Raw genomic sequence first — 26,096 nt, forward strand, 5'->3', positions numbered from 1 at the left:
GCACTGGAAATTATGCTCTCCCCCCATTCTCCTCTGTACTGAACTGCATGTCACCACCCCAATATGAAGGGCCACCCTAAAGACTTTGGATTGGTTTTGCAATGCAGGGTTTTTTAAAACTCTCTAATTGTTTCCAACCAGTTTTAACAACGAAACCTGAGAGGTTGTCCTCAATCTCTATGAGCGAAGCACTAGACCTGTGAGTCTAGTGTGTAAGGTGCATTTTCAGATATTCTTGAAACCTACAGCAGAACAATAGTTGGGGGAAAAAACTGCCCTCAAGCAAGACCTCAAGCACTTTTATTTCTGGGTGAAGAACATAACACCCAGAAATAAAAGTGCTGTATTGCCCTTTAAATTCTTCCTCCTCTTCTTCTTCTTCATCTGCTCCTTCTGCATTGGTTTGCCAAAGTGCCAAGTGCCAAGTTACTGCTTAATGCTCTAACTCTCTTTAAGCTGATGGTACTCTTGAACTCTTTCTGAGCACGGTATTTACGCAGGAAGACTTCTGTTGTTTACTTGTTTTAGTCTTTGAGCAGTCCCAGCTTTCTGAGAGCCTCTTTCCGATCAGCTCCCATCCCAGGCACCATCATCACAGTGTATCCGACAGAGTTTGAGGGTTTGTGGGGTACAGGCTGAGCTGCAGTTGTGGTTTTCACTGGTTCAGCTGCTGTGATGTGTTGTGGTTCAGGACAGTATCCACTGTTTCTGTGGTTGTCCAGGGTAGTACAGCGCTCTAGACCAGCTGCCTTCGATCCATTGGGTTGGGAGGGATATGATACAGACTCAGACTGTTGGTCACGTCTGGAGTAGTGGTGGAAACTGGCACTGCTCTGCAGAGGCTTGTTCTTGGGTTCTGTGGGCATTTGAGAATAACAAAAAGATGGGCTTCTTGATGGATTAATATTAGCTGGACCTCTTACAAATCTGTTGGGAGTTGGATCCAAAGAGGATTGAGATTTAGGGTGCGCCACTGCCTCATTTTCTGGTTGTTGGTCTTTCAGGAGGCCCAGTTTCTGCAAAGCTTCCAGTCTCACTACTTTAGGATCTGTTGCATGCTTGCTGCTGTATGAAGAGTCTGAAGTTATAGATGCTTCATTTTGTGTCATCACAGATATATTGGCAGGAATCATTTTGGGTTTGGGTGCCACAACTGGGGGACCCATCTTAGACTTGGAAGCCTCTGAGTGTGATCTGTCAGATCTTGACAGATCTATAGTATGATCAACTGTGGGACATAAAGGGGTTTTCTTTGTGGAGGCACTCCTCCGCAGATGAACAAGTGCTTCATAGGACAGAGGCCCTCTAGGTAAAGGACCCTCAGCTGTCCTAGTTGAGTAGTCTCTGGGTTTGATGGGAGGAGGTATCACAACATTAACCTCTAAAGGTACTTGAGGAGGTTTCTGGTTGTATTGGTGACCAGATTTGTTGCTTGAAGGAGTGAGCTGAGGCTTAGAGCAGATGTTCTTGTCTGGGGAAACACCTGGTTTAGCACTGAATGCAGAAGAGCTGTTTGCCACAACAAGAGGTGTAGGAACCAAGTAGCTCTGCATGTGTTTGGTGTCAACCTTTTCCTTGATGGGTTCCTCAGAGGCATGTGTTTGTGAGCCTGAAAGACAAAGAAGCACGTTTGTCACTAGATATACAATTAGTCTCTTTTCAAAACATTTTATTGACTACTCCACAGCTAACCCTGCATCTGTCCCCAGAGATTAACTCACTGTTGAGCTTGCTTTTGCTCATTGAGGCTGATAGGTCAGCCAATATGGTAGCAAGGTTGCCAGGGTTGGGCAGTTGGTCAGGTTCGTCATTGGACAGTCCGCTATCCTCCTCAGTATCCAAAGACTCAATAGTCTCCTCCAAAAACATGAGACAGGCCTTCTCTTCAGCAGACAAGTACTCCAGACTATCATCACTCTGTATAAATAAAAACACGCCTTTCCTTTAGAAATGTAATTCCATATATTATTAGTATGTATATATATATAGGTTTGTCATCATATGTCATGTTATTCAGTAAGTGGTATTATATGGTAAAGACAGTTACTTACAAAGCCAGAGTTGGCACTGACGACACTGTCACAGCTGCCAGCACTGTCCATGCCGGTCATCGTCTCCAATCCAATGCCACCTGGCCAGGTATCGCTTTTGGGCATCTTAGTGCTCTACTTATTCAAGGTTAGTGGTGCAGATTGTTGTATCTCAGTCTGTGAAAGGGGGGATAAATGGTGAGTTAAAATCACAATTGAAAACAAAGATTTCTTTTGAAAACGCACTCTTGATCAGCAAAGCACTGATCATATAGCCAGACAGCTGTTGCATTGTATCAGACCATAACATTCAGTAACAGAATGACCTTTTACATTAAACCTAGTATTTTTCTTCAATGAACTCTCTGTTAAAACAGTGACCAGGTAACGCTCTGAGTGGGTCTGATTTAACTGCCATAGGACAAAAAGTTGTAAAATAATTTAGACTTAAGCTTCTTCTATAATTGACAGTACAATTGATACACAACATATGGCTTGAACAAGCCTCGGAGTCAAGCAAGCTGTACATTTGGTTCTCACAAATGCATGCAGGCATGGAGATGAAGGAAAATTAGCTGCTGTGCATGAACAGTAATCAGCACCACAGGGGCCTGGACAGCTCCATATCAGGCTGATCCATGTTTACTATTAGCTCAGGTTTAAATATAAACCATGTCAGTCAAACATGGAAAGATAGCCCGGAGTTCTGTCAACCCAAGATTAAAATGAGTCCAGGGTTACTTTACAGTTATTAGTCTATACTGTAAACATGGTGTACAAACATGGTGGTTGGATCATGTAGGGTAGGACATTTTGATTAAACATGATATGTTTGGTCATATCATGTTTATAATATTCCAGCATGACTTGGACAAGACTGCACAATTATGGACTTCATACATCATCATCCCATCAAAGAACAATAAATGTGTCCAGTAGCCCTTTAGGGCCTCTGTAAAAAAAAAAAAAAAAAAAAAAAAAAAAAAAAAAATCTAAATAACCTCCTACATAGGTAATCCATTGTACTAAATAATATTTTTTTTTCTCTCCGTAAATTATGTTTTCATCAAGTTAAAACTTCTCTACTCACAGGAGCAGTTTTAGCTAAGTTTTTTATTGGTTCATTGAAGTTTTTGCAGGTAAGCACCTATACCCAAGACTTAAGAATCAATTGTTGCAGAACAGCAACCATTTGCAAGACAATAAGAAATTTGCATTATTATTTTCATAACATCCATATTTGCTTAGTGTTCATCTAGCTCTGATTGTCAAATAAAATCTTGTGTGAAGACAATTTTTTTCAACAGTTGACTCTTAAATCTAAGAGAATGTTGAAGCTCCCTGAAATACACCAACAAGGAGTTCTTAACACAATCCATGCTGACAACTGCCTTACCATCACAATTTTGAGGAAAACAATTGAAGGCAATTCGATGGATGGTTTATCTCAAGCAAGTCTTAGACTCTGGCTTCACTAATGGTTTGCAATAATGTAATACATAATCTATAGTTAATTGGCTTAAACCACTGCAATGGTCCTGTGTATTTAGTTGAAAAAGTAATGTATGAACTATTAGGCTATTTTCTAGATTTCTAAATTGCTCCGTCTCTCATGTCATCTCATCAACATGTAATATCCTATGTAACCTTGTGGTGTGCTTCATATATACACCCATTAACTGATGACTAGACAGCCTTGCCGGTAGAGAATGACAGGCTATCATAGTTTGACAGATATCTAACTAGTCCTCTTACTGCATGTGACTCAGATTACAGCCCACATGCCACTCCTAATCTTCCTGAACCGGATCAGTTTCAGAGGGAGTGGAAGGCAGCAGAAATGATCTCCTGAAAGCTATATGATATCCAGTTTGATCATGTTGTCTTACTGTAACAGACTTGTATTAGAACATTTTTAATTTGGATGCATGTTCTTACTTAGAAAAGACCATTAGTTTCCTCCTGGGGATGCTAAAATAAATGGACCATTATGGCACTGCGTGTAAAAGCATTTTCTTAATGGTGCATTTACTCTATATTGCCATTACAAATTGAATGAACAGTTGTTTAACGGATATTTGAGCATGAGATTTCAACCAGAACCAATTTTAGAGAATAAGTATTTTACTTTTATAGTGGAATTGTAGAAATCGAGCTGGAAGTTTAGTATAAATGAACCCTTGTCTGATCCCAGTGAAAAGAAAATTCACTTCTGGATAAGTTTCAACACCTGAGACGGAAGGGCTGTGAGATAGGCCATCGAAGGCACAAAAGCACTCCTGTTCACAGTTCATGCATGTCATCTCAACCCTGTAAAAATTTAAAACCCACTTCCCCGGGCCAGCATGTAAATGTCCCCATCCGTCCTGTTGCATGCAGGTCAGGATATGAATCTGAAAAGCGGAAACTCTGAGATAGCGTTTATTGTGTTTTCAGCTGACGCAATCTGGCTTGATCACATGCAAATAACCAGAGCAGCTGCTGTTGCCTGGATATCAGAAGAGCATTTTAAACTCTAAAGCTATTTCTGTTAATCACATTTGCCCTCCCTATAAAGTATTATATAGTTAACGTGCTGTTCAGTGTGATGTTTGACTTGAGGTTACTCCCTTGTCATAACAAAACCAGTCTAATCAGACTGTAGTTAGACATTAACTGCAGTAGACAGTTTCCAGTGAAGGGACATCTAAAAGACCCATGAAAATAAATCCTAACGTTATCTCCATTTAGATACACCTATCAACACAGTAGCAAGTGCCACGAAAACCAGGATGAGTTTAGATTTTACAAAACAGTATGATGCACATGTAGAATGAGAGCAATAAATTTAATTGCCATGTCAAACTCCTTAGAACATTAAATTCTGGTCTAGTAACACAGTTGCTGTGTTGTTTTAATTGTGGCTATAAAAGAGGGCCTTGCCAAGATTATATTATCCATAGCGGATTCTATAGAGGGATTATGCAACCAGGTCAAATCATCACTGTTAATTTTTTTCAAGTTTGTTTTATTCCTCACTACCTGGCCTTCAACCCCGTGCATTCAGATTCCTCAGGGTCCAAGTTCATTTGGCTATATGTACTTTATGATAACATTGACACACTCTACAAAAATATACATACATTCATTGAACAAAAATCCTTTTACTTCAGTCTCAAAATACCCCTGAAACCAGTCTGCAAATAATACAAAGGCTGATTAAATACTATTAAGAAAGACATCTAAGGTAGTCTCAACTTTAAAAAACAGGGATTTTTGTCAGGAAATTAAAATAGTTCAAATCAACATAATTTATTTTAATATCAGTTCGATGCCATTTATTTGAATAGTTTCATCTCTTATATCAACGTCAGAAGAAAAAAACACGATTAAAACTAAATCTATACAACATAAAGGCGTGTTAAAAACAAACTTTAAGTAGATTTAACTGACCACAGCGTCAAAGTTTCTCGATGAAAACGGCATTAGTTGACTACATACCTGTTTGAACCTCCGTATGTCAGTTATCCATCTTCTGCCTCCAGTGCAAGTGGAAGACACCTGTGAGCTGCTCGGTGATACCTTCATGAAGGACTTTGTGCCCTGTAAGCTTTTGGCCAATCATAGAGCAGCATTCTCCTTAAGACGCGCGAGCCGTCGTTGTCATAGCAGTGCAGTTCCCACAACTCCGGTAATCTGCTAATCATTAACCGTTAAGTATCTCTGCTTCAAACTCTACATCACGTTACTAGATCGTCTAAATTAATCAGGTTTGTTACTCTAAAGTTACTCGTAACTAATTTACAAGCTAATTTAAATGGGCTACATTACTCCCTGTATAATTACTCGCATTTGGGAGCAGTATTTTCGTTACATTAACGTTACCTGCTGTAAGTTAGAAACTTTACCCGCGTTAAATGACGAAAGTGAAAATAAATCGCTGTTAACCGTCACAAATGCACAGTGGTGGAAAGTAACTAAGTACATTTACTCAAGTACTGTACTTAACTACAAATTTGAGGTAAGCTACTTGTACTATACTTGAGTAGGCTATTTCCATTTTAGCATGCATTTTAGGCTACTTTGAGCAGGGAAATATTGTACTTTTTACTCCACTACATGTATTTACCACTTATAGTCACTAATATCTTTTCGGATTAAGATTGAACATAAAATAATACATTCTAATATTCTAACTGTTGTTTAAATTCTCTGCTCTTTTCAGTTTTTAAATTTGTTTTGCACTGTGTGTGAAAGGTGCTATATAAATAATGTGTACGCTAATATATGATGCAGTACTATTAACCAAAGTATCTACAATTGGCTCCACAACGATAAACTACACCATTAAAATGCTCTTACATGATAAAAACAAACAATATAATATAATAATATAACACTCAAAAAGAAGCCAGTCTACATAATAATACTTCTGTACTTTTACTAAATTAACATTTTGAATTCAGGACTTTTACTTGTAATGGAGCATTTTTTAGACAACAGCATTTCTACTTTTACTGACGGATCTGAATATTTCTTCCACCACTGCAAATGCAGTTCAGCTCTATCTGTCATTGTTCTTATCATTTTGCTTGGTAATTTCACCAAAAGCTGTCTTAATTCTAGACAATTAATTGTCTAGAATTAATTCGAGACACTTTCTTTTTCTTTTCTTTCTTCTCTCTCTTCTTGTTTCTCAATTTGCTTTCTCTTCATGCAGCTACTATTATTTTCATTTCTGATTAACTCACTGATTATTTTCTCAAGTAATAGAATCATTGTTTGGTCCATAAAATGTCAGAAAAATGTAACATATGCTTATAGGGAAGAATTGACATTTTTGCTTGGATAAAATTATTTCTGTCAGTCAACTAATCAATTCTTTGACAAATCTTTGATGTGTCAGCACATCATATTTTTTCTTCCATTTTTGTCATTATTGTATACTAAACGCAAAAACAATATGCTATAACAATTCACATATAGTAAATACATACTGTATATAAATCATGGATTTGGAACCACCAGATAAAATCAACTTTTCCAGCCTAAGTTAAGATGAGCCTTTTTCACTGCAGCCATGTTGACTAGGAGAAAAAGCACTGGTGTAACTTCTTACATTAATAACAGCTCCATCCCATGAGGTGTCCCTCTGAGCCAGCATGAACATGGGACTGGAACTGGCACACCTAAATGTAATGCAGCCATTATTAACATTATTTTGTTTTTCCCTTTATGAAGAAAATAAATGGTTGTCCCACAGTTCTTAAAAAATGTCTGTAGTATTAGAAGAAACGAATCCTTCAAGGTAAAAGAGTCCACTATCACTCTAGACACAAACAATTTATGCACTAATACCAACTACAAAATTAAGAGTATCTTATTCCTTACATGACCATGTTCAGGTAAGTAGGGTTGGTTTAGTGACCTCTTTGTAGTGGCAGCAGTAGCTGCTACAGTTGGTCAAACAGTGAGTGATCCTATTAAGAGAGGGTAGATGTTCCTTAAAATAACATACTGCAGGTAGTGTAATCCCACTATTATGGCACAGGATCAGTAGTGTTTAGCCAACTGGAGTTTATTTCCAGTGGTCATGGATTTCAATTGGAGTTTTAAATACAGATGGGTGATAAGGACCAAATTAGTACCATAATAGTTATCAGAGCATTATAAATATCTATGTTACTATCTGTTTAGTATAAAAATATATAAAACCACTTAATTACAGTTAAGCTCAAGTTTTTAAAGATTTCTATAAATGTCTAACATTCATTTAGAAATAAGAACTGTCAACTATTATCTCAATATGAGTTGTCACAATACAATTATGTCTAAACAATATTTACCACCAAGTCCCGTAATAGTGAATTATAAGAAATACTACAGACATGAAACACAGAAAACAGCTTTGCAACTTGGAAGAGTAAAGTGAACAACAGGAAAAAGTTGATACAGAACGACTCATACACAAAGACTGCCGGCAATAGCTTTTAATTGTGACACAACACTGAAAAAAATCAAGTAAATCCAGTTATTCTGTAGTGCTTTGTGTGCAACATTCATTGTTATTGTCCTTGAAGAGTCATGAGAACTTTGTAAATACAAAATACAACAAAGCCATTTCATAGTTTCACTTTTATGCAAGCCGTTTAAACCATAATCACTGTTAAAATAACTAAAAGATAACATGAGGAAAGAAATCTTAGTAATTCACATTCAAACAAAGAAATAATGACATTTTTGCTTTGCCTCTCCTTAACCCCCAAACACAATCTCAGAACCAATAATAAAAATCTGAAAAAAATCCCAGAAACAAGACCTCCATTGTTTAACTTAATTTTTTGGCAACAACTTAATACCAATATTGCAATCACAGGACTGTGAAATAGAAACACTGTTGCTGCACAAAGTGAGGCCGCGATGAACTGGGCAACTTCCGCATTTATCTTCGTGACCTCCAATGAAAAATTTGTGAGCTGATATTTAACATAAGTGCATGCTTCATCCTTACAGGTAGTGAATATCAAAGAAATTAGCTCAGAGATGAAATCTGACATCTGCTGAAAATATGAGAACATGCTCCAGTTGTGCGAAACATACAGTGGAACAAAGTGGTACTTTTTAGAGAACATGCACTCCATATTAAACCAAAATGGGCCTTTATTCAAAGTTCCCTAACACCCTGACTAGAGTTAAGTCTTGGTCTCCAAATGTGAGGTGAAAAATAATTGAAAAGGTAAACAGTTATGATGTTATTTAGCAAAGCACATAAATGTAAAGTACTATACCTGAACAGTAAATGCATTAAGTGAGAAGGTTTTATCTCATACAGCAAGTCTTATTTATGATTTCGAGTCGATAAACTAGCTCTCACCACACTCTTGTGTTCTGAAATAAATGCTTATACACTTCATCACACTTGAAGCGTTTCTCAAAATACATAGCAATATAAAACAAAACTGTATTTCTTTTTAAAAAGATTTGTTCTCACAGCATGGTGACATTTGAAAATGACACACTAGAATGAAAAAATTGCACTCCTGAAAAATTGTCGTACCCATGAAGGAAAAGTAAAACAGCTAAAGGTTTGTAAAACGTTTTGTTTTCAGCACCATTATTTATTTTGTCTAATTTAAAACAAGCAAACTGATAAACCATGTTGCAACATCAAAAAAAAAAGAAAAAACCCAAAACAATTAGGCTCATTATGGATCACAATTTGCAATATGATATTATATTTCAAAATGCATAACCTCGATCTCAGTGGCCTTTGCACAGTAAAGTCAAATAGCATGTTTGTATATAGATGAACCCAGCTTAGCATTCACACAGTCCGACCTGTGATGAACAATTCAGATTATCTAAAATTGGCCAAATTATCAGTTTTTAATATTGGAAGAGTTTCTGACATCTGTAAACAAGGGAAATAAAAAAAAACATGCTACATAACCAACATTATGAATAACAGTCAAACTTGGTGTGCTGCTTAAGACAACAGTGAATATGGTCACATCATAGTGAAAATAATTCTTAGTGGTTGTTTTAAACTCTTCATAGAGACAGATAGTGGTGTTTGACCACACGTCAGTTTGAAAAGTCACAGGTAAGTAGTGACAGTTTGATTCTTTTTTCTTATCTAAATGAGGATACATTAGCCACTATTTGCTTTGTCTAACGCATAGAGAAATCATAACGGTTTAAAACAAATCCAAAGAATTGTTTTGCAAATTGTTCTTGACCCAGTTAAACAGAGCTGAAACCATCCCTAACAGACTAAAATGATGGTTTAATGACATCGGAGCACTGCAGTAGTGTTTCTGAATTTGAAAACTGACAGCAGTTAAAAAAGGTAATACTGAACCGGTTCGAGGCTTAACACACAGTCTGCAAATTCTCCATAGATGTCACTGGACAATGTGAGGTAGAGGATCACACAAGCAGACAAATAGACCAACAGAGTTGCCAGATGTGGGGCACAGGGTTGGTGGTTGTTTTTGTGAGAGGGAAAAAAAAAAAAAGACTAAAGAACTTTCACACTTCGCCAAAATTGGTGTGGCCTGTCTCCTTGGCATGCTCTCGGGCTTCCTTTTGTCCCACCAGGCCCGTCTGGCACACCATGCAGCGCAATGCAAAGCGGTTAACGTCCGTGAACTGCCGCTTGCGGCGAGCTTCGTCTGCCAACTCAAGGGCCTGAGCCAGGATTACATCATCTGTGGTGGAGAAGATAGTCTGGGGCGGGGCGTCAGCGCCGGGGGTCTCTTTCTGAAGCGGATCATAGTGGATGCCGTCGTAGATGAGCAGCACGCGTTTGTGGTAGCCGGCATCCTCCCCGAATCGATCCACTCGGACTGTCTGAGTGTCCACCACACAGATCTCACACTGGTAAAACTTGGACAGGATGGACACCTCGATGGCTCCGCCCCAGGTGTCATCACGTCTTATCCAAGAGCAGTACTCCTCGTTGGTCTTTCCCAGCACTGCTTCAGAGTATGCTGCCGGGTCACTCGACACTATCTGAGCGATGAGGCCGCGCATCTCAGGGGCACAAGCAAGGTCGTATACACCGCCTTCCACCACATAATACACACTGGTGAATAGGCAGGAGTTATCAGCTGGGACCACTCGACGTGCCAGAATGGGTGAGGCTTCTAGGCGCGGTGCTTTAGTCACAGTGGAATGATCCTGAGGCTTTGGCTTGTTTTTTTCTTCCTCGACAATGAGTGTGTCACCTATAAAGAATAACATACCAATGACATTCACTTATCAACTGAATGTTGTGTATATATATTTTTTTTTAATGTCTCAAAAAAATAGTGTAAATGTAAATTAGGTATATTTACATGAGATCAGTTCACCTAAATTATAAAAAACAGGTTTGTCAAGGTTTTGAGATTTACATCTGATATTTCTGATGCCACCCTAATACAATGAGGGTGAACTGAATTTCATCTGGTGTCTTCACAACATTAAAGAAAGAAAAACACATTTTCAGAAACTGTCACAGTTACTCTGGGTCATCCACAGAACTATTTCCTCTTCAACCTACTTAAATGTTCGCTCAATCATTGTAATTATAATTTTGTGTCTTCAAACAAAATTTAGAGCATGTAATAAAAACAATATTCATCTAAACAATCCATGGTCCATGTTATCTGCACATTTTTGATGTTTAACATACCTGATTTGATGGGGTAGTCCTTGAGGTGAGCATCTCCGTTTCGAAGATCAAGACTGGAGGGAGGGTAACCAACCATAATTTTCTGCACGTCACAGGGGATACCAGTCAGCTCCTCCACCTTTCTCTTCAGCTCTTGCACACAGGACTGATGAGTCAAGCCTTGCATTATGTGGCTCCCATTTTTGGTCTTACAGCGAAGCCGCAACATCCTGCCTGCAAAACAATGTCACAATCAATGAACTTAAAGGTGCAGTGTGTTGAGTTTAGTGGCATTTAGCAGAACAGACTCAGCAGAAATGGAATATAATATTCATAAGTATATCTTGATTAGTGTTAATCACCTGAAAATAAGAATCGTGTTTTGTTAACTTAGAATGAGCCCATTATATCTACATAGAGAGCAGGTCCTCTTCTACGGAGCTGCTATGTTGCACCACCATGTTTCTACAGTAGCCAAGAATGGACAAACCAAACACTGGCTCTAAAGAGGACCTTTTGTGTTTTTTGTGAGTTTCACAGCCACCGTAGGTTCTTCTAAATGCTTGGAAGTGGAAGATGAGGGGAAGGGTCTTCAGTTGGTTGCAATCTGCAAACCCACTGCTAGATGCCACTAAATTCTGCACACTGGTCCTTTAACTCAAATTTGCAACAGTGCAAGTATTTGGTATAAATTTTAATCATACGTAAGGACAGAAGATAAGTTCTATTAGCTAAGAGGGCACTTTCTGGACATTTTCTGTCATACAAAATATTGAATCAACTTTGTAATCAAGTTTTACTTTAACAATAAAAACCTATATAAGAGATCTTATTATTGTGTCTGCATCTTATCCTTAATGGTAAATATGTAAACAAAAGACAACAACCACAGGCAGAAAAGTTTGTCAGTCACAGGTCTCAGCTTATTAAATTGTTTGAAATACCTTTGGCTTATGTGGCAGTCTTCTTCAAAGCAAACTTGGAGCTATTTACTGCTCATGATTAACTTTGGTGACTCTTTGGTGAGTGTAGTAAAAAAAGTATATATATTTTTTTAAATTGTGAAAAGCAAAAAAAGAAAAACTTTTTAAATTTAAAATGGGTTGCATGGAAGGCACATCAATTAACAAAATGGCTGCTTCAAAGGAGCAAAAAGTGAAGATGGTCTGTGTATTGCTGTGAGGTCAGTGTTGTCATTTCTATGGTTCAACAGAAATGTTTAGTTTTCCAAACTGACTTTCCAATTTACCATTTTAGTAATGGTAACAGAATGTCAGACAACCAGTTAGTGTTAGTCCAAATGTAAACAAAAAGGCAGTTTGTCAGTATTGTTTACATTAGAATTACTGTATTTGAACAGTAACACTTAATTCAACTAGGGAGTGGCCTTTATTTGAGACAGGCCTTTAACAAACAACTTCTTTTAACAAGGTCAAATTGTCTTGACTCAAAACACATATGGCAGCCAGACAAGAAAGCAGTATGGTTACAACTTCTGGTCACCAACTTTCTTATGATCAAAAAATGGCAACTCACTTTGTGAAATGGATTAACATTTCACTTTAAGGACAACGTACACATCCTTTTGTAACAGCAACTGCAACTGTCAATTGGATGATTACCAGTGTTTCAAAAACTTGCTTTGTTTTTCAACGTTCCTTTCATCTATTTGTCTGACACTAAAACACAACATTAAAGGACGGGTTAACCATTATTCAAGTAAACAATGGTCAGGCGCCCAAATGAACATTGAAATAGGCTTTTTTTCTTGCCATAGTCAGCCTCAGATCAACATTTAAATTGATTTTCTGCACAAATTGACTGTGTGGACACACTGTGGATTTCGGCCCCTAACACTTACATTGAAAGCACATTTGAAGGGGATCTTTTAATAGCCAGTATGAACAGGAGGAATGATTACAGTGAGGAAAACCTCTTTTAGTGTTCATATGGGCACCTAACTTGAAAATGTGTGAACCTATCCTTTAACACGAATTTAATTCTCAAAGCAAAAGTCTACTACAGTGATTATGGGGCACAATCTAGGCCTATAACTTGGCAACGTTTGTCAAGATACAATAATAGATTCATAACCTTATTGGGTGAAACTCATGTTAGCATCTGTGGGACACCATTGAGACTTTTAAACGACTTGTAAACAGTTAAACTACTAAATATTGTTTAGTCGAGCTGGTGCTGAACTTCACTTTATTCAGATCTTACTGTAGTAGTCCTCTAGTGTTGGCTAAGTTAGCTCCAAACTTGGTGGCTATAACTATAGCTATATTAGCTGACTCAGGCTACTGGTAATTGTTAGCCAATCTTTTGAATGTCGGATATCACAACATGCTGAAAGTAGTGTCATAATATTGCTATACAGCTAGATGAAACCAGCATAACAATAAAAGTGCTGATGAATAGCGGTAGGAGAGTAAAACACCTGACAGCGACGTTGCTTTGTTTTACTTTTCTTTGTTCTGCCAGTTAACATTGACGAGTTACCATAACAAGCCAGTCAGATAAAAGAGGCTAAGCTAGCAACTCCCTGCCAAGCAAGGGGGAAAAAAGCAACATCATGTGTTTCCATTTGTCACATAACTTGTCATAGATGGTCAAGGCGTTACTGACAGTTATCCGGGAAATGTATGAAAGAAACATAGCGTTACTTGCCCGAATTCAGAGTCAAATTACCTTTAACCGTAGCTAACCGACATCATCTGCTAACGTTAGCATGCTAATCTACTTTGCGTTAACTGGACAGTTTTCCAAGCATTTCACGTTCAGGTTAACTTTAGTAAATTCTGTTACCTGTCTACTGACAATTCTATACACGACAGGATACACTGAGTGAGCTGACAACAAATTAATTTTGTTTTCTTACCTGCCGTTGACTGCAGCCCTTCCTCAAACAATAAACATCCAGTGAGAGACTGATGTGTAGAACGTCAGTCGACGTCTCTATGACCTCAGGACGCTCTCTGTCCGCTAAAACCGTAAATTCTCTAGTAGATATACATTAACCGTGTGTGGAAGTTACTATAATCTTTGCAATATGTGTGCATGTTTTATGCACACATATACCAGTATATTTACACACATGTATTGCACAAGTAGGCACAAACTATAATTCAAGACAGGGCGGATTTCATTATTTTGGCCCCTCTGTCTTTGTAGTGTGTGCCAAACAAACTGTAGATGACTTTAACTAAGATTTAACATTGTTCAATCACAAAAACTCAGTGTTTCCATGTTGTAGCTACTATAAAATGAATAGAGATTTATAATGATGAAGGTAAATATGTATCCTGGTTATTACAGATTTACACAACTGACTAATATTAGGTTATGAATACTTCATCTTAGTTTAGGTTATGTCTTGTCATGTCTATTATGACATGTTTGTAATTATATTTTTATATTTTGTTGTACACCACATCTGTCATATGATCATCTTAAAAATATTAGCTCACCATCTAATATTAGCTCTGAACATCTATTACCGTCTGATACATGACATTTCAGCAATGGGACAGTAACTGTAAGCTTCTTTGACAAATTATCACTGTTGTTTTCTGCACTATGTGCATGCAGATAATAAAACATTAATTCAGTATAAGGTTATAATTTAGCATTTCTTTAAAAAACACTTTATGATAAGTTTCTAACTCTTTGTTACCTTATTTACTGCAGTTATGGTTGAAGGGTGAGGCACAAACTCTATGTTTTTTTTTAGTTCTTTAATAGTATTTGAGACATTTGTGAATTAAACAACAGACAGTTAAATTAAGGTCACAAATACCTTGTAACAGCTCTGGATCACAGAGTTCACTCTGTTAGAAAACATGCTGCAACGACTTGTGTCTTTTGCCTATATTTATAATGAAAACGTTTAAAAATCATGTCACTTCACCTTTATTGTCTGCTAGAAAGGCACAAATAGGCTTTAAGCAGGACATGAACTTATCAACAGTCAAACATCACATTGTCCTGAAAACTCATACCACTGTCCATTTCATTACTCAATGAAATAAAGGATCTTTTGAGTCAGAAATGGCTGACGTAAGGAGAAAGTAAGGGACAAAAGAAAGACACATTTTCATGAAGTAATTAATACAAATATTTAGACAGTGTGATAATATGAACACAGGTGACACCTTAAAACATTAGATTTGCAAATTGCAGCATCTGACAGAAAAGCATGTTGGTTTTTTTGTGGTGGTTTATCTGTTGTTGATATGCAGTATATCCAGCAATGTGAAGTATATTTGTTAACAACACATGAAACATAAAATGCTTCTGAAACAGTACAAAGGAAGTTGATACATTATTTTAACATTCTTCAGTCCTTGATCTTCTACAGTACCTACTTTCAAATGTCAACTAAATCACTAATATAACATAACAGATGATGGCTTATAATTACATTTGATAAGAATCACAAGTACAGATAGTGCAGATGAATGGATTTGTATTATAAAAATATTTTTACAGCATCTACTTTATAACATTTTCTATTTGTCCTATGAAAACTAATTTTCATCATAATAATGCATAACTTGTTCTCATTACATTCAGTGGCATACAGAGCACCTAATTCTATCAATATATATGAAGGTCAGTAAGGCATTGTACTATCCACAATGAGGATTCTTTGCCAGCACTGAAATACAGTATGTTCTGTTGGTTGAACAACTGATTTTACTGCACATGCAGGAAGTGTTTATGACACTAATGATAAGACTTCCACTTCAAAGCCTCAGCATGCAGAGACAAACAAAGAGGTTGAGATAAATAGGACAAAAAAATGACCTCGTGTCCAGAAAAAGTTCTTTGACTTCATCCTACATTTAATCCGCTTTTAAAAAATAAAATCAAAAAAACCTTTTCTTTAGATCTTTTGATTCTTTAGAGCTGTTGTGCCATGAAGAAAGAGGCTTTCATCTTCACTCAGAAGCGGACACAGCCACTAGTTTCTTCTGGACTGTCAAAGTCGATTCCTTCGCACAGGGACTCCTTCAAGAAAAAGAAAATATCACTGACATTCACAAATTAATGCCTTATAGCAGCAAATCCTATTCGAGGAAACTAATAGCTTCCCAGTCGGCCCAGGGGTCTTAAGATCCTATTTGAAAAATTAGGTCATTATGTGAAGTGTGGTAAAACAGCCACATCAGTGGAGACTCTTCTTTAGCACACTCTCAAAAAGTGATTAATTATTAATCACATTCTGACCCTATGTATGATTAGCTCCAAATTATAATCTAGTACATTTAATTTTATGCAATAAAAAGGAAATCAATACTTAATATATCAATAGTATGGCTACTTCTTTTCCATTTTATTACATATTGTGAAATATGTCTAGTTATGTAACAAATACTGTCATCAAACAGTATGATAGAGTGTTGTTGATAAGGCCGCTGAGATGAAACGAGGCTGATAACCGCTCTAATTTCAAAGTGCAAAGGTGATGAAAGGTTAGAGAAACCCAAAGACTGAAAAACCATAAAAAGAAACACCACTGTGATAACATATTGGCATGGATTACTATGACATGTGTTGAATTATGGGAAAGAAAATGAAGAGCTGGCAACATATAAGTCTCCAAAATACTCACAGACAACCGATTCCTATCCGAGGCTGTAAGACAGGTTTGGAGAAAAGTGGAGAAAGAGAGAGATAGATAGAAATGTGGAGAAGGGCTGAAGCAATGTACCCACAAGGCAAGGCCAACAAACACAACACGTACAAATATGAATATGCATTTTAAAAATTTCTAGATCTGAATGTTTGTCACAACCTTTATAATGAGAATACCTGTATTGTTAGGAGGAAACAAATGCTCTCAAATTGTTTTAACTTTATTAAATGGAATCATCACTTTGGGTTTATAATGGTTATGTGCAGATTATGATGTGTACTATAAGTGTACATTTTTATGACTTGCAACAAAATACAGTATGAGATATCTTTAAGATGTTTGTGTGTCTTTTGTATACCATGAGGACGACTCATAAGGAGCTTTCCTCAGAAAAAGAATAGGCATGCTTTTCTGCATATTCAAGCTGGAGACAGCCCAGTGGTGAAGCAGAGGTCATGCAAAACAAACGTCTGGCTTTGAGAACAGACAGCCACAACATTAAAAGAGGGAAGTCCCCAATTCAGAACTCAAAACATGCCCTGGGAGAGAAAGAGAAAGAGAGAAAGAGATGGACTCCATGTACGTCATTTTTCAACACAGACACTAAATCATCGAGAGGATCCAAAACTGAGGCGAGGGAATGCCAAACACAGGGTTACAACTGGGGTGGGAGGTGACTGATTACAGCTGACGGTGACTGATTTAGAGAGGGAGCCTATGATTCTGTCACTAACTTGGCTTTGCCGTCCCTCTGGCATCAGAGCCGGTGGGGTGGGGGCAAGCGGTAGCCAGGGCTGGTTGCCCGCGCTGTAGAGCCTGGGACGCTTGACCTGGTCGTGACTGCACAAGGGAGTGTAACTATTCCGCCGCAGTATGAGAGCAGAGTCCTTCGGGATTTTACCCTGGTAGGAGATGAGGGGAAATACCGCAAGTGTTAAGGAAAAAGATCTGCGAACACACAACAGCTGGGACACCTGACCAGACACAGCCAAGCAAACTTGCTGTCTTCTCCACGTGGATCCACAGCAACAGGTTAAGACAACTAAAGCCTTTTTCCAACCATGTTACTCCACCACACGACACACAACAGTAATGAACAGTAACAGTTCAAACCCTGATCGCACAGGACAGACAGATTAGCACCTGCTTCAATCAAGATAGTAAACTTTGTAACAGGAAAAAGATTTAGGTGTGCTATTTTTCAAAGCTCAAATATGTAAGCCTTTCATAAAGTATGTACATAGTCTTTGAGCATAATATCAAGATGCAACCAGAGCAGTGGTAATGATTATATCAGCCAAGCAGGGTAGCATGATCAGCCACGGCTTCCATCAAGGTAAAATATTATAAAAAATAAAAAATAAAAAAACTCACTTAACATTCAGTAGCTCACAGGTCAAGCTTTGCTGATTAGTTAAGGTTAAAGATTAAAGGAACAATAACAAAACAGGGATATAAGGAGAGGAGTCAAGAAAGCAAAGCCTCACATACAGGGAGGGGATGAAGATTGATTGCATCACAATTGCCTTGAACTAGCAGACACAACAAACAACAGCTCGTCAGACTTTAGATTAGATAAGACACTTTAGATTTTCGATGTAAGTGATTACAATGAAAGTGAACAATAAACAAATATTTTGCACATACAATCAGATTTAACTGAACAAATGCTGAATGCACATTAATGCAGAAATTAATTTTATTCAGCACAATTCAGAGCAACTTACAAGAGGTCGGTCTCGATGTGTGTTTACTGCCTCCACATTAAGATAAAACATTTCCACTTTACAACCTAGAGAAAAAAAACAACATAGAATCATTTTTTTTAAATGAAACTATGAGATAGAGTAAATTCAAGCTTCCTCTAAGGTAACGACCTACCATACGCAACAGGAGTAAGTTTGAGCACTGTGTGAAGCGGACATTTCAGGTAGGGTAGATCTTCTGAGGTGAGATGAAAAAGAGAATATAACATATCAGCGTCTACCTTGTGCTGTGTGTGTACTGAATAGATGTACATCTTGTTTTAATACCTGCACTTTTGTCCAGGAAGTAAGCGAGCAGACAGCGCATCACAGCCTGGTGGCAGATGACCAACACGTTGCCTTGTCTCTCTAACTCCATGATGACTGGCTCCAAACGCTGAACAAGATCCTGGTAAGACTAGAGAACCGGAAGAGACAAATTGAGCCCCACTGTAGAGGGCTTTTCTTAAAAGAGTGTAAAGTAATCCATGATTACAACTTAGCTAAAAGGATCTGCAACAACACTGAAAGAGGGATGAAATAAATGCTGTTGAAGAAAACTGCTGGTCTGATGAAATGAATTGTCCAAAGTTTTAGCCTGACTAGACTGCTGACTAAGAAATTTTTTTTTAAAAAATGGTAATTGTGCAAAACGGTGCAATGGGCGGAGTGGGTTGGGTCACCTCTCCCCCTGGGTAGCGATAGTGGTACTTGTCCTGGTCCCTCAAAGCAAACTCTTCAGGGAATGTGTTCTGGATCATCTCATAGCTCATCTCCTCACACACACCCTGGAAAAGGATGACAAAACATTCAACTTATATGTAAAAAAAAATGCTTCAATACCATGAATGCACAATTTGCTTATAGCCAGCAAAGAGTTGATAAAACCATAAAACCAGTAGTACTTTGGTAAGAAAATGAAAGGCCTGGAAAAAAACAGAGTCTTTTTTTAAGTTACTTGATAAAATAATATCTGCTTTTATCTTGAACAACAGATAAAAAAAAATCCTCAAAACAAATCTTGAGAGTTTGATAATTGATGATGACGCTATCATTGGATGGCAAACATTGTTGTTTTGCCAATTTGGCTATCCACATTTCAGGATGTTGAACGTTGTCTGGTCCTACACTCAATCTCTCCTTACCGCTGAATTTAAATATTCATCTAATCAACCCTAATGTTCAGAATTCTGTAACAATTTCAATGTAGGCATCACCGATTTCATTTGGTTCATTTGGTAAAAATTACAACATACAATCTAATTTCTTTAGATACTTACAAGCCAGATGTTTTGTCAGGAAACATTATACTTCATTTCCGCTTTTCCCACTAAACTGACTGTTTAAGTCCTGAAACAAACCTTAACGATCATATCTCAAGGTTATATGATATTATTCAACACATGTATAATACTATTAATAATAATACAAAACTATAATAAAGATTAAAGTCATAAATAAAAGCCATATAAATATAAAATCTTTGAGGGTTTATTTTGCCCAGATGTCTTTGAGAGTACACAGACATCCTCCAGAATCAGCTGGAGAAAGTTTCTAGTTAAAAAGTTATATTTACTGCTCTGCTGCACTGTTGTCACCATGACACTGGCTAGAAAAAATAATCTTGATCAATGCATGGTTAATCAAGCAGTGATGTGACAAATCGAGAGAAACTTTTCATTCCTTTTTTTTTTCATAGTGTAACCACAAGTGAAATGTGGGACGTCAGGGTACTGACAGCATCGATCTCGTTGAGTATCTTCCACTGCTCATAAGGAACACCCAGCTCCTCCGCTGTCTGGATGGTTCTTCTCAGTTGACTTGTCCACACCTTCAAATCTGACAGATTGTGCTCCTCAATGAAATTGCGCAGAGCATGTGCAAACTGGGATGTGAGAGAGACAGAGAGAGGTTTCCAATCATCGTCTGTTCATCATTTATGCATCAATCATTTTCATGGTATTTCAAGCTTTGTTAGATTCATGTTCAGTTGACAGAGACAAGAAAATGGGAAATGGAGGCGATTAAATGTGATAAAGGTCAGGACTCAGGTGTTCATAATATTTCAGTTACATCTCCCTGAGAGAGGTTTGTAATTGGGTTTTGAGAAGACACTGGCTTTGCAGTTCATAAAATGAAGATTATTAAAATCGTACCTGTTTGCCGCGAGGAGAAAGTTCTGAGTCTCCTCCGATGCGGCCTTCGACGTTGTGGTTGCTCTCTCCGTGCCGACACAGGTAGATGGAGTGAGAGTGCACATGGATATTCATGAGGTAGTAGACAATCTTGCTCTGGATGTAGTCCTGCACCCGGTTCACCAAAAAACGCCGGCCCACATTCATCACCTTGATAAAAGACAGGTCCCTGCAGGTGCCAAGGAATCATGTAGGTGACTCAAATGGTTCCTTACTGTCACCATCTAGTGTTTATTTTCTGAATTGCAAGCTGTAATTCCCCAAAAGAACATTATGTGACAATAACTGCTTGGTTTACAAGTACTAGAGTGATCCAGTAATAAATAAAGGTAATAATGGCTTTTTTTTCTATAACATCCATAAAGAGAAGCAGTAAGATTTGATCAAGTCTTACTTGTCATAATCATCAGGATCTAATGGTTGGTAAGTAACCTTGTAGCACTCGATTCGTTTGAGGAAGTCATCCATGACTCTCTCTCTGTGCCTCTCGGGGTAATCTGGACTTGACACTTTCACTTCCTGTCACAGTTATTCAACACATTCAAACAATGTGAGCAAGCATTACATAACACTGTCGAGAGCGTGGATATTAATAGATTATGGGTTTGACCCAGACAATAAGTCATAGTCAAACCTTAAAGTCCCATAGGTTACATAAGGTCATACCAGAATGTTTGCAGCAATGACTTCTGGGTCGTCACACACAGACTCCACAAAGAACACCTGTTATAGAGAGAGAGAGCCGCTCAGTTAGAGAAGAAAATATGCTGAAGCTTACTGAAACCACAACACAACACACCATCATGCAGTTTCCTAGACAGAGATTAAAGATACCATGTGGAGTTTTTTTGTAAGCAAAGTTATGTTTACATTCAAAGTTGAACACAAAAACACACTGTGTGTATTCTAGACACCTAAAAAACATGTTGAGTGCATTTTCTTCCTCATGAAACCTGCACTGTTTACATGTTTGCTAGCTAGCAGTCATCTTCTTCCTTGCATTCCTTGTCACATTACTGCAAACTGTCCATCAGTAGCATAGCATACCACTGGCAACAAGAAAGTGTGTGTTGTATAACTAAATCTACTTTTGCATGAAAAATCATGAATCTTCAAAAACCAGCAAGACTTATTAGTTTCTGATGAAGTTAATCAGCTTCATGCAAAAGAAAAGTTGATGTCATAGCGCATTGTTGTCTAATACATCAAAATGTTTTGCCACTACAGTCTTAATTGATCTGGTATAGTCATTAGCTTATGGTGGCTAAGGTTAGCAAATTTTAGATTAACACTTTGTAACTGACATTAATGAGTATGTTCACTGACTTTATGAATCTTTTTCGACTTATACTCCTGTTAGACTACACTTAAGCATATCATAGATACACAGCAGCAAAGTAGCTGCCTAAAAGAATTCAATGTGCCGCTTTCTTCTAAGTACCACTTGTGGCCACTGTGGCCGCTGTTCAGCAAAAGTTATGAAGACTCACTTTAAGTAAAGACATGTATGTTTAAATATCAAAGTCCATTTTCCACCAAAGCCCAAGAAAGAACAGGTAAAATAACAAATGATGACATACATTTTGAAAAAAACTCACCTTGAATGCATTCTCCTTCACAAAAGCTTGAATAAGATCTCGCCGCTCTCTTGTTGTGTTTGTTGCATCAAAAACCTAAAACATAAAGAAAATAATTCTATGATTTATGATGAAATGTTTTTAGGACAGTTCCGGATTAAGACTGTCCTTATGCCAGATGTGTTTCTGATCCGGATATTTGAAAGCTTTTGTGAATGAGCCGATACAGAGACACACGGGCACAGACAAGAGAGACAGATGGACAGAGAGGCAGAGAGAGGACTCACTGCAATCTGACCTCCCTCCACCGTCAGGTACGCCCTCACATCCTGCAGAGCTACCAGAGCGCACTGCCTGCAGGAGAGAAAGGAAACACGGCAATAGTCTTAGAGCCTCTGTTTGCTCTTATTCACTGAAATTTACATCATGTGTGTATTTTATGTGATGGAAAATGTAACTAATTAAACAGTATTACAAGTATTATAGTGCAGTTTGTATTGAAGTCCTTGATTCTGATGACGTTTTACAGTAGCAGTGGTTACAATAATCCATAGACCTGATCAGGACTATTTCTTTGGTAGAAAAATGATATATTTTGGTTGTTTTAGTGTACTTGGAGAGCAGATGAGTGGGATTTACTGAACAGAACAACACAACATTGTGCCAAGTCTAAATGTTCCCATTAAATAAGCCTTCTTGCCAACAGTAAGATGAGAAGATTGATACCACTCTACTATTTGAGAGAGACATCAATCTCTTCTAATCTCTGCAAGAAAGCATTAAAGTGTATTTCACAAAATGTCGATCTATGCCTTTAACTCCTCCCAGCTGCTACTTCAAAAAGTGAAAAGACAAACTTTTTGAAGCCTATTTAGAGCTTCTGTTTGACCCAGGTTGGATACTCATGCAACACCCTGGAGGGCTTGAATCAGTTTCGGAGTGACAGCGGCAGCTTGTTTTAATATCTAGGTCAGAATTCAACACTGAGAAGCTGTCAAAAGCCTGTCACGATTTTCATAATGGCTGTGCACCACAAGCAACCTTTCAATTACAACCGCCGGACAAGATATGAGGTTAAGAGACAGTTATATTCTTTATTCATCTTTTTGGAGAGCTCAGCACTGATTAACACTTGATCTGAATGCAAATTGGTAACCACAAAGATTTGGTGGTGATACTTTGCCATGTTTCAGTGTGTGCACATGAACTACAGATCAATACCAGTCTAAGGTAGGATAAGCACTGTGCTGACCCAGGCTGAGTAAAAACCGTTGGCCCAAAAACAGCTTTGTCACTGATGCAGGAGTGGAGGCTGTAGAATACCAAACAGACCCATGTTGACTGGGAGAAATGGGAGACACTCGTAGAGAAGGGATGCTACTGCTTCCTGTACTGTTAGATGTTTAATATGTGATGATGATGTGTGATGATATATGAATGTCCTGTATAATGACTGTACAAGTGGAAAACTTACTTCCTTATTTTCATGGCCTCCTCATTGTCGTGGCGGAAGAAATCATAGGATTTGTAAGCTCTGACAGCCTCTCTGCGGTAGACGCCCAAGTTAAACACTGCAAAATGACCAAATGACATTAAAACTCTGCCCTGTCATTAGATAAATAGGTTTATAAAGATCTTACAAGCAATTGTAACTACTATAATTCAACCGCTCCTAAGTTAAGCCGCCTTTTCTGAGATACTCTTTCAAATACTTTCCAGGGATGTTATGGTGGACATGTATATTCAAATGTATTTACTGTATGTCAAATACAAATATATAAATATAATATACAATATCACACTATCACTACGCTCTGATTTCATAACTGTCATCCATCTTATACTCCAAGCAGGTTAAAGCCAACAGTAACAAACGATTGCCAATTTATTTGTTTTGGACCAAACCCAAGCTCTAAATATAACAAAAAATTCTTCTCCAGATATCTATAAGCTTGTTTGAATGTCCTTTAAATAAACTGCTAAATAAAGTAATACAGTTTGTAGACCACAACATACTGTACTGCCATTTGAAATAAGACAAAGTAAACTTCTGAGTAACCTTCTCTTCCGCTAAACATTTTCCAGATGTACAGTTGGGTTAAATTGAAGGACACTGAGAAGGAAATAAAGGATTTTTCACATGTGTCATGTTCTACCTTTAGTTGGGACTCCTATCCAATTGAGGTATCGTGTGAGTTTCTTTGACATGTAGGTCTTCCCTCTCGCAGGCAGGCCTATCATTACGATCATTGTTGGAGAATTTGTCATATAGGAAGCCCATGCTACACAGGAGACAGACTTATATTAGTTATGCACATAGCTAAAAGTAATACAGAGTTGGATGAAAATAATGTCTGGCCCGCCGATGTTAATCACCTGCATTTAAAAAAAAAGACAGGAACAAAGTAATAAGTTATGTGAAGACTAGTAAAATTATGTAAATTTACTGCGTTTTGTACAATTTCAGTGGAAAGTCAGGCTGTATTTCAACATAACCAAAGAAAACACTGCATCAAAAGTTCATTTTGACATTAAGACAACATGACAACTGGGCCGTGTGTGAGCTGGACAAGAATAATTCTCTTTTTAGACAAAAATAATGTAATCTTTGTATTGGGATCAAAGGGATAATGAGAAGAAGAAATGTCCTGGGAGAAAAGAGTCATTTTCCTAATAACAGTGGAAGTGCCAAACCACAGAAGGGGGTCACACTGTGTATTTTTGTATCAACTGGTCATACTTTATGTTATTATTTCCCTAGAGAGTTTCACTCTTGTGGAAACTGTCTTTCATATATTGGAGCCTAAATAAAGGAGCTGCTGAGTCACTCACAGATGTGATTTAGCAACAACTTGTGAAGTCAGTACACAAAGATCTTATGTTACAAGTGCACCTGTGGGTCCCTTAAAGCAGCCATGCAGAAGAACAAATCTAATTGTGGGGAGGCTTGGACTTTACTTACAGCATTTCTTCTCATTCATTCTCAGGTCTGTTTTCTTGGCTTCTGCTGAGTTTGCAGAACCATTGTCTCTCTGAGTGCTGGACATGTTGAAAGCCTTGTTTGAGCCTTTAAGTCAAAATCAACTCTCCCTCTCTCAGAGGGGCATTGTCCAAGCTGGTCTGAAACAAGAGACATCAAACATACATGCAGCGTGTTATCTCTCCATTATGCGTCTGACAGAACTGAATCTTGCGCACAAATCTGTGGCTTTTCTGAGAAAAAAAAACAAAAAAAACAAAAAACGTGTTATGGATATAGATATGTATGTATCCCTGGCAACATCGACTGCACTCCAAGAATGAGGAGAAAAGACGCTGCCACATCATCTGTTCATTCATGAAAGGAAAAAAAAAACAAAAAAAACACGCACCTTGGCATAACGCACAATATTTACAAAGCCGCATATGAGTATGAGCAAGACAGACGATGCAACACTAAATCAGAGATAACATTTAATAACATAATCCACATGAAACACAATCCATACAGCACGCATTTTCACAGCATCACATTCAGCTGTTTTATTCATTTTTTTTTTTTTTTTTTTACCTAGTCAGGGGGCAAAAGATGAGTCTTGACAGCCAGAAATGTCTCAGCGGACGCCGTCGGACACCGAGCCCGCAGCGATCTCCAGATTAAGCCGGACCGTGAATTTGCGTCCGCAGCTGCGGCCGGAGGAGCCAGTGTGGTCGGCCTGTCCTTGGCGCGGAGGTGCCTCGGCCGGCTGGTGTCCTTCCAAGTTGGAGGTGTGCCTCTACGTCATTTTTTTTC

General features: G+C 37.9%; 3 protein-coding genes across 7 annotated transcripts; all 3 read right to left on the bottom strand.

Annotated features, from left to right (window-relative positions):
- Positions 1–322: 322 nt before the first annotated feature.
- Positions 323–6,195, bottom strand: zgc:158258 (uncharacterized protein LOC791186 homolog). Its single transcript, XM_044348224.1, has 4 exons — positions 5,511–6,195; positions 2,052–2,207; positions 1,722–1,917; positions 323–1,609 (listed from the first exon to the last, which is right to left on the bottom strand). Exons 2-4 carry the CDS (start codon positions 2,154–2,156, stop codon positions 525–527), a joined length of 1,386 nt encoding a protein of 461 aa, XP_044204159.1. The 5' UTR covers positions 2,157–2,207; positions 5,511–6,195; the 3' UTR covers positions 323–524.
- A 1,789-nt stretch (positions 6,196–7,984) lies between these two features.
- On the bottom strand, positions 7,985–14,149 carry yod1 (YOD1 deubiquitinase). Of its 2 annotated transcripts, none has more exons than XM_044348229.1 (3): positions 14,048–14,149; positions 11,188–11,400; positions 7,985–10,738 (listed from the first exon to the last, which is right to left on the bottom strand). In XM_044348229.1, the coding sequence occupies exons 2-3, from the start codon at positions 11,393–11,395 to the stop codon at positions 10,041–10,043; spliced, it is 906 nt and encodes a 301-aa protein (XP_044204164.1). In that variant the 5' UTR covers positions 11,396–11,400; positions 14,048–14,149; the 3' UTR covers positions 7,985–10,040. The 2 variants fall into 2 exon arrangements, with proteins under 2 accessions (XP_044204164.1, XP_044204166.1); XM_044348231.1 differs by lacking the exon at positions 14,048–14,149 and adding an exon at positions 13,858–13,882.
- A 1,068-nt stretch (positions 14,150–15,217) lies between these two features.
- pfkfb2b (6-phosphofructo-2-kinase/fructose-2,6-biphosphatase 2b) lies at positions 15,218–26,083 on the bottom strand. Of its 4 annotated transcripts, XM_044348394.1 has the most exons (17): positions 25,875–26,083; positions 25,287–25,444; positions 24,481–24,606; positions 23,799–23,895; positions 22,612–22,678; positions 22,346–22,420; positions 21,414–21,470; positions 21,142–21,266; positions 20,709–20,916; positions 20,291–20,437; positions 19,236–19,340; positions 18,841–18,970; positions 18,689–18,751; positions 18,535–18,599; positions 17,542–17,709; positions 16,784–16,806; positions 15,218–16,179 (listed from the first exon to the last, which is right to left on the bottom strand). In XM_044348394.1, exons 2-17 carry the CDS (start codon positions 25,369–25,371, stop codon positions 16,110–16,112), a joined length of 1,611 nt encoding a protein of 536 aa, XP_044204329.1. In that variant the 5' UTR covers positions 25,372–25,444; positions 25,875–26,083; the 3' UTR covers positions 15,218–16,109. The 4 variants fall into 4 exon arrangements, with proteins under 4 accessions (XP_044204329.1, XP_044204330.1, XP_044204331.1 ...); XM_044348395.1 differs by lacking the exon at positions 16,784–16,806 and having other exon boundaries at positions 25,875–26,081; XM_044348396.1 differs by lacking the exons at positions 16,784–16,806; positions 17,542–17,709 and having other exon boundaries at positions 25,875–26,082.
- Between the last annotated feature and the right edge of the window lie 13 nt (positions 26,084–26,096).

This window comes from Thunnus albacares, chromosome 4, assembly GCF_914725855.1.
Source record: "Thunnus albacares chromosome 4, fThuAlb1.1, whole genome shotgun sequence".
NCBI lineage: Eukaryota > Metazoa > Chordata > Actinopteri > Scombriformes > Scombridae > Thunnus > Thunnus albacares.